The 9,750-nt window shown below is 27.2% G+C and overlaps 1 protein-coding gene across 1 annotated transcript; it reads right to left on the bottom strand.

The window, feature by feature from the left end:
- Nucleotides 1-2,056: 2,056 nt before the first annotated feature.
- On the bottom strand, nucleotides 2,057-5,852 carry LOC115237586 (cytochrome P450 4g15-like). The gene is made up of 8 exons (XM_029810735.1): nucleotides 5,520-5,852; nucleotides 5,170-5,383; nucleotides 4,702-4,998; nucleotides 4,167-4,599; nucleotides 3,895-3,963; nucleotides 3,158-3,326; nucleotides 2,879-3,053; nucleotides 2,057-2,660 (listed from the first exon to the last, which is right to left on the bottom strand). The coding sequence occupies exons 1-8, from the start codon at nucleotides 5,656-5,658 to the stop codon at nucleotides 2,435-2,437; spliced, it is 1,722 nt and encodes a 573-aa protein (XP_029666595.1). The 5' UTR covers nucleotides 5,659-5,852; the 3' UTR covers nucleotides 2,057-2,434.
- Nucleotides 5,853-9,750: the final 3,898 nt, after the last annotated feature.

Raw genomic sequence — 9,750 nt, 5'->3', positions numbered from 1 at the left:
AATCTATTGAAGTTTATATTTAAATCGGGTATTGTATATATATATATATATATATATATATATATATATAATATATCAATAATATCAAATTACAGTTATCAACAACAATCTATTAATTATTATTTTTAATATTTGACGGACATCAAACATAATATGTAGGATCTTATTAAAATTTATATGTATTTGTACAAAATATATTTCAATTTCTGAAAATTTTGTTATATCTTGAAAAAAGGAGCTATTCTACACATAAGCAATTAAAACAAAAATGTAATAAAAAGTTCTGTTGTATAATTCTTTGTTCTGCGAATAAGTTGAGTATAAAAATTGGAAAATAGTTTCCAAAATTTTTCCCTGCAAAAATATTCAGACGCTAATAAATCTATCTGAATATCCTGATGATTTCTTAAAACGCATGATACGAATTTCATCGTCGATTTTATCACCGATTTTAAATATGTTGTAGGGGAGGTTCTTCTAAGTAATTCCCCGCAAGAAATTTGTGAGAGGCGGTATTAGGAGATATAACAAATTAAAGTTTCACAGTTTTAATGCTTTTTCTATTATAAAATAAAGAAAAATGAAGTTTGTTTATGTTGTATCTGCGTAGAGTAGACGCGGAAAAAGTGTTTGTTTACATTTACGGGATAGGTATACATTCATGGATACTTTGTCAATAATGTATTTCATCTATTTTTCACAGTCCGTTAACAGCTTTCAACGTGCAACTACACGAATTTGTGAGTCTTGTCTTGAAAAATATTATTTATTGAATGCGTGAGCAGGAGATAGGCTCCGCTCCTGTGAACCCACTATATTCACGCGTATACTTTACAACGCGAAACGAGATCCACCCCCAAATTGTCGTGTGGATGGGAAAGTGTATGTGTGAATGCAGTGAGTTTCCTCCCTCCCTCTACGGGGGGCACCACTTCCGGAAGATATAACCTAATCCGATTGTTGACAACGTAGAAAATCATAAACAGTTTTTTTTTTAATGAAAAAATAACAAATTATACAGTATATACATATTTTAATATCGAACTTCAATTTGTTATACTTTTTTAAACTGATACCGTCCCCCACAAATTTCTTGCGGGGAATTATTCAGAAGAACTTCCCCATACAACATATTTAAGTAGCGATAAAATTGGAGTTGTGTTATCTTTTATGCAATTTTACCAAATTTTTGATTTTTATAATAATGTAGTCAGAAATATTTCAAAAACAGTTTAAAATATATTATAATAGATAAAAAAACGTAATTATATAAACATTATTAAATAATTGCATAATGACAATAGAAATAAGATTAATGCTCATTGATGTGCAAACACATTTATATAAAATAACAATATGTAGTCGTAAGAATGCGGAAGATACTATCATAAAGTTTTAATTCAGGCGTCGTTAGTAAATACAGAAATATATGGAATGTTATCAACTATTAATGACTCATCTAATGATCCTATTATTCAGCACGACTAAATTTAGACGACTAAATGGACAGAAAAGGATAGAAAATAATAAATTGCTATTTTATGCTTTTTTTATTAATACTAGAACATTACATTACTATTTGTTGTGCTACATTTGACTTTCTTATATATTGTATGCATACATTAATATGGTATATTGTTTTATACTTTATAATAGCCAATATATTTTATAATAGTCAATATATTTTAAATTTATATTGATATAAAATAATAATAATATGTATATTAATATTTTTAGTTCTTAATCTATACGCGTTAATATATACTATTTTATAGTTTCTAATCTATATGTAAAAAAATTACACATCTAAACCAATAAAAGCAATACAAGTTTGGCGCTTATAGTCTGTCTGACACTAAATAGGTTTTTCACTTGGGATCTAACAGACTTAGATCTCAGATTTAAATTCTTTGCGGAATCTAGAAGTATTGTATAAATAATGCTAAAGAATATAATTTAATAATTTTTAAAAAGACAGACTCTGTATACATATATGTATACGTTTCGCACGAGAAAACCGTTGTTATCAAAATTATATACATATGGAACAATAAAGTATGTTTCATATAATATTTTATTTGTTAAAAGTTATAGAATCAATCTTAGTGATCAGTTTTATAATTAGCATTGGATAATTGAAAAGGAAAAGCAACTTATGCTTTGCTTAAATAAATAGTATCTATATAATTGTATATATTATACACACAAGAAACAAACGATATATACATCAGATTTTTTGAGATATATATTTTAAATATAATATATTGATTTTTTAAATGCTTCAACACACATCACATAAATATTGTTTTGGAAAAGTTTTATAGATAGCAAGTCCTTCGAAAAGAACACCTGCTTCGGAAACGTATAATGTATATAGAACATGAAACTTTTAATAAAGTATATATCAACACGTTTAGTTTTATTTTGTTTACATTTACGCGGATACAGAAATGTTAAATTCTTGCTGTTTCTCTGGATTATAAGATACTGGCTTACGCGGCTCGAGCTTGATCTTAAATCCATCGTGTCTTTTTAGAATGATGTCGGCCCGCAATACGAAATCTTTGTCTACCACATCAGAAGTGACACGGTAATTCCTAAGTATTGTCGATAACAGGACCTTCAATTTCAGCATAGCGTATTTCCGTCCCACGCAAGATCTTTACAAAATTTGTTATTGTTAAATATAATATTATAATAAATAATTCTAACGTGTTGTTTTTATGATAAAATATTTTCACGGAATGCTCGTAAAATATATGCCAAAATTTTAAAAATAAACGAGTTTCAAACTCATGTATATAACAATATTTCTGTATGAAAGAGAAATTTCTCTTTAATTTCGAAAAAGATTGTACAAAAAATATCCATTAAATACCTTGGTCCAGCGCTAAATGGAATAAAGGAGTAGTAATGTCTCTGTTGCATTTTTTCCGGTAGGAAATTGTCCGGATTAAAAACTGTTGGATTTGGGTAATATTTCTCCGTACGATGTACTGCGAATTGTGCAATCAATACCGTGGCAGTTTTTGGAAGGATATAATCGCCTGTAACTATCGTACAAATAATATATATATTATGTATCTTTCGTGTTTAGTTTATTTACTATACAAGTTTATAATAATAATTAATATTATGTTAAATGAGGCACGCTTACTTATTTTAACATCTTCGTTAAGTTTTCTGGCAATGAGAGGTACCGGTGGGAAAAGTCTCAAAGCTTCCAAAATAACTCTTTCGAGATATTTCATTTCTAGAGTGTCTTGAAAAGTGCATGGCCTATTGCTGTCACCGAAAATTGCATCCAATTCTTCATGCACGCGGGCCTACACAACGAAAATCATCAATTAAAAACAACTGATCAGGCTGAGCAATATTGACCTGTTTAACAAGAATAATAAAAATATACATTGCAACTGCTTTAAAAATGTTTAATTAAAGTATTACTTTAATTTTAACAAATTTAATTGTAGACAATTTAAGCATTTGCTAAGATAAAAATGTATGTGCATGTGTGTGCGCGCGCGCGCGCGCGCGTGTGTGTATGTGTGTATGCTGTGAGATAGAGAACTTGATATTATTATCATAATAAAATAACTGCCAAATTAAAAAATTTATAAGAATATAAAACTATATTTTATGCACATTTTTGTTTAAATGTTAATTTTAAAATAATATTTAATGTACTATTGTTTGTGTATAATTATATATCAATTACTATTTTTTGGTTTGGCAGATATGAATTGTTAATACTAAACTTTAAATATTAATAAGATGTTTTGTTGTATATGAGAAAAGTGATATATAATTTTTTTTTAAAGAACTTAAATATAAATATTAAAAGAAATCCAAGAATTTTTTCCTGTGAAAATATTAAGTTGCTAATAAATCTACCTGAATATCTTGATGATTTCCTAAGGCGCATAATGTAAAACTCGAGCCAGCTGCCGTAGTATCATGACCCTATAATAAAACAATAATGACTTTTCTAACAATTGCATCAAATTGATAAAATACATGTACAGTAGCGTAACTTGATATATACAAATTTTTTTAGTAAAGAAAGAGATTGAGAGAGAAAGTTTAATTATAAATATCTATACACGTATCAAAAAACTCATTATATGATTGAGTTAACTGTTTTATATGGAAACTGCAGTACATACCTCGAACATGATAGTGTTTACTTCCTCTCGAATTTCCTCATCAGTCATTTGCCCACCGTTCTTTTTCAAATCCATCATCATGTCCAGAAAGGCAAGTCGTTTTTTTTCACCTATGTCATTTTCATCGATGTCATCGAGATCATCTCTTACATAATGCAGTTTTGTGTACTTAGTAGCAATATTTGTGTCATTTTCTTCATTTTTGGTCACGTTCAAACTTTCTATAGTTTTGCTGTTTTGCACTTCCTTTTGCTGTTGACTTTTTTTAAGTTTCTCTTCGACATCCTTAGATTTCTCTTCAATTACACCATCTGTCAGTGTGTGAATAATATTGAGCAGTTTCTTTTGCTTCTTCGCAAACTTTGTAAGTTTAAAAATTATGTCAGAACGTAACGTAAAATCATAATGCCTTCTATGTAGGATATCACTCATTCTGCAACATTCAAATTATTATTACAATAAATTTTCTTCATAACAAATGTTCAATAATAAAGTATTATATGTAATTTTAAGAAAAAGAAAAAACAGTATCTACTTCATCACGGCCATGGCATAATCGTATCCAGTCTTCTGCCTTTTTTCTTTTCTGACTCCCATCGCAGTTTCCGTTAAAATGTCAACCGTTACAGCTGATAGATAATCATGACAATCAAACTCTTTTCCAATTTCATTGCGAAGCCGTCTAACGAGATCCATGCTATTCTGATAAAATAAAGGTACAAATGTCTTTAAAATACTCATATGAAATGTGGGCGCTATTGCTTTTCTATGTCTGCGCCATTTATCGCCAGATGTGATCAATAAGCCATCTCCAAGCCATGGTTGGAAATATCTAAAAAAAAAGATAAATAATTTTATAAGATATATATATCTTTTTGGATACAATAAGATTGAATACAAATTTAAGATAATTAGAATGGGCAACTTGCACGTATACATAAACAATTTCAAAACAAGATATACAAATGGAATGATATAGATTATTAATTATTTGACTTGTTACCTATATTCCACGGATTTTTCAAGATGCACAGAGCTACCCAAGATTATTTCGATATCTTGTGGATCAGTCAGACCAATTATTACTCTTGTTCCGAAATATACGCTTATTACTGATCCATATTTTTCATGGAATTGGAGAGCTACACGTAACACAGTTTCTGGAGATAATCCAAAAGTTAGTAATGCGTGACCTAGTATTGGTAAACTCGGTGGATCTAAAAGAGAAGATAAAAAATTAATTTTAATTACTGTAAGATTATAATTTATCACTTTAATAAATCCAATTTTATATTGTGTTAAAATTTACTTGAAAGTATATTAGCAGTTAAAATGTTTAAATCCTATACATACTTGGTAGCCTTTTTGAAAGTTGAACTGCTCTACCAGTCTCGACATAATAGTATAATGCAATTAGCGTTGTGATAAACACGGCGAGCAGAGAGTAGGCTATAGTTGGTAAATACGACGTCGTTACCGGAATTGCATCCATTGTGGTAATAAATTATTATCCTATGGTACCACAATGATGACGTCTCGATCTTTCTTGATATGATCAAACTGCAACAGCAGTTTAATAAATAATATTTTAATTATTTTGCAGTAATTGTAAAAACGTCACAGATATTCACAGGTTTTTAAAATGATGTTCTCTTTACTTTTGACCTGCTTGCAAGAATCGGTCGATTATTTATAAGCTGATGTGATCAGCAATATTCATTGTTTTAGTTCTTAATTATACAGTGACCTTATTTTACGTCACGACACGTGCTCATTTGTATTACGAATGACAGATCGAATGAAAAAATTTTGTCATGCAATGCATCGCAACTTCGTGGAATCAATTCTCAAATAATTATCAAAATATAGTATATCTTTCTTCTTATTTTGTAATTTATATTTTGCAATAATTAGTTACAATCATTAGAATTTGACTAACTATAATTTATTTAAAGATGGTAATTAATGACATGTTTGCAAACAACATTACAAATATTGATTGTATGTCTAACAATTTATTTAATTTAAATTATTATATATTATGTATACGTTGACATGTATTCTTGACATCTCTCGATATCTTTACATCTGTAATTCTTTGAGATATGCCATTTTATTCATGAGAATCTTTAATAATTTATACACAATATAAAACTACTAAAGTCATTTTTAAAGTACTGTGGTATAATACAATATAAACTAATATATACTAATAATACCAAACTTATTAATATATATACAATGCTATAACATTTAAATCTCTTTCACAATATTTAATCTATTTTCTTTCAATTTTTTATTTGCATTGCGTGATAATTCCATCCTCTTTTAAGTAAAATTTTTTTTGTAATTAACATAATGCATAATCATTGTTATTGTAAGATTCTATTTAGAATATAAATATTTATTTTTTCTGTAACATGGATGTGTATGAATTTATCATTAGGATTTAAAATATGCCATGACAAGTGATAATGCAAATACGATTCAATGGTTATGAATTAAAAATAGAAAAACGATTGGGTTTTTTGTAGATATATAAACATATGCCTGAGATGGTGCAACGATAGTTGCAGATATTTTAATGAAACGTGCTCGGAAATCAAACTCTCGACATAATAAAGAGAAAGTGAAAGAAAAAATATATAAACAAAATAAGAACAAAACAAAAAGAAACTATGGACATTTTATCTGTTTATAGTATTTTACAGAATACGAAATTCTTTATGTGTTAATTTTGTTTTCGATTAAAGTAACGCTGCTTTTTTCAATAATCTTTTTAGTTTGATAGACATATAATAAAATAGATTATTTTAAGAATTCCTTTTTGGTTTTATGAATTCAAAAAAAGTCAACAAAATACAAAATAATAATAAATAATAAAGTTTAAGTATTAATTGCTCAATTATTATGTACATAAAAACATAGAATATATTTTCTTGGTATGTTTAAACCATTAAAATATTATGAATTATATATTCCAGTTTAGATACACATACACACATGTATTATATTTTGTGGTATAGGTTGCTATGCGGATCATTAAAATTACAATGTGCATACTTAGTAATATATATTTTCTAAATGTTCTATAAAAAAAGGTATATTAAATACACGAGATTGTAGAATACTTATTTTAGATTGAATCAAGGCACTAAATTTAAAAAAAAAAAAAAAAAAAAACATCAGTACGGTACTGATGACAAAGGATCTACGTATGCTTATAATTTATAGTATGTCCTAATCCTAAAATAAAGTTTTCGACATTCCTAAAATAATTTGATTCAACTCGAGATGAAAAAACGGTCGAGTATTTTGTAACGCACCTGTAATATAAAATTTACAACAAGAAGATAATATTCATTATAACCAACACATCGCTCTTGAGGAAGTGTATATATTGTAAGATTTTTTATATAATTTATTTTTATATTTATCGCGAAGAGCATGCATATTATAATGAATATAATCGCATAAGTTAAGATACATTTATAACAGTTTTCTCATTTTATTAAGCGCATTTTGTAAATAATATTAATATTTCATACATACGTATGCGTATCTGTATACATATAAGTATGTGGTATGTATGATGGAAGCGGTATTCTATCACTTGATACATGATCATGATTAATAGCGTAAATTGAAGACTTGATCGCAGTGACAGAATAAGGCACGTGAGCATACATATTTTCTTAGCACGCTGTTAAATATATACCTAAAAATACGCGATATTAAAAAAATATTTAATAATTATATATATTTAATTGCCGCAATATCATGTACGTTTGACTGACTGATTTTATTATTGAATACATTATAATATCGCAAACAAATAGCACGATTTTCTCTGCTTATAATATAGAGTAACTTACATATTTATATTTTAAATATTTTGTCGAAAAGTACGAATATAAAATATAAATATTAATACGATTTATCTCTTATGATTAATTAAGGCACTTTTATTTACAAATATTTTGATTGTGTCTCGCATCGTTAAAGTCGATTCACAGATCGTTCCTATATTGTAGAGTGCATCAAAAGTTCAAACTCAATAAGATCAAAGGTAATGTAATTTGCAAAACAGATTATGTAGATAATATCTGCAAATATTTTTTGCATTGTAAGCAGTAGGTATAATGCGTCTTAAATATTCTGAAGTAATTTTTATATAAATAATAATCAGGAGTCTTTTTTTTTTTTAAAGAAAAGAGGCCATTACTATAGAATATTTATGGCGACTATACAATCTTTATAATGCGTGCGCGTTTTTTAATGCATTTTCTCGTTGTTTGATTTCGCGTTTTGATGCATTCTATATATTGTAGCTCTTATATTATTTTAAATACGTACATTGAATTGCGCAATCAAAATAAATACACGACAATAATAAATATTATACAAGCATTGTCTTTAAATAAAAATGTCACGTTTTATTCTTTAAACATATGAAACATGTAAATATGATAAAAATTTAATAAAATATATCTAACGGTCGATGATTTTAGTATAACGGGAATTATCTGTTTATGTTCTGTAGCGCGTATTATGCATATTTATCTTAATTTTATAGATATTCGCGGTATAAGCGGTTTTATATAAATATAATGAAATTCATGATATAACTAATTTAATTGTACTTGTTGTGATATAAATAGCCGAAAAATAAGTATTTTCTTTCTGGAAACGCAAAATGTCATTGCTAAAGAGAATAATAAATAAATATTTTTCTCTGTCTTGTTCTCACAAAGATTATTAATTAATATAGCTGAGAGCATGTATAGGCACTATTTCAATTTTTGATGTAATTAGTATGTATAAATACAATAATTTAAAAAAAAGGCTATTTTAAGGTGTAATGCAACACATAATTTTTTTCCTAGAGACACGTTAGATGAAATATTATATGATATCAAAATTTAATTTCTTTTAAATAAACATACTATATATATATATATATACTTATTAGAAAAATATACAATATACATATGCTTTACGTTTTATTGATGATTCGAAAGACAGAATGATGAGTAAGTCTGTGCTCGGTGGTTGAATACTTATAACGGTAAGTACAATTCTCCGACTTTTGCTATTGATCACAATTAAAATCACGCACTTGTGTTTGGACGTCGTATATTTTCGAGAGTGGATCTTCCGCCCAGTTTTGAGATCATGCGAAATTTCAGCGAGGTTTATTATAATAATGGACCTCAAATTGTTGCAAGTATTGATCTTTCCTAATTGAAATCTGTAACTGAGAAAAATCATAAAAAAATATTAATACATTTCATGTAATATATAATATTAAATTGCTATAAATATAAAAGCGCTCTTTATACAGAATAATTGATAATGATCGATATAAGAAACTGTGAAATTTAGTTTTTGGAAAATAATTAGATAATTACTTAATATTGTGAAATCACCATTTCCTAAAAAAGTTTTAAATAAGTTTATCTATTTAGGCGGCTACATTACAGTGAAATACAAATTACAACTGAATTTAATATTATAAAATATAAGCAAGTGTGTGTGTGTAAACTCTTTTGATCGCTTATTTTTATTTTTATAATTAAGAATG

Source organism: Formica exsecta, unplaced genomic scaffold (genome assembly GCF_003651465.1).
Source record: "Formica exsecta isolate Colony F162 unplaced genomic scaffold, ASM365146v1 scaffold1149, whole genome shotgun sequence".
Classification (NCBI taxonomy): domain Eukaryota; kingdom Metazoa; phylum Arthropoda; class Insecta; order Hymenoptera; family Formicidae; genus Formica; species Formica exsecta.
Note: the sequence above shows the minus strand (reverse complement) of the source record. Positions and strands in the feature narration are given on the sequence as shown.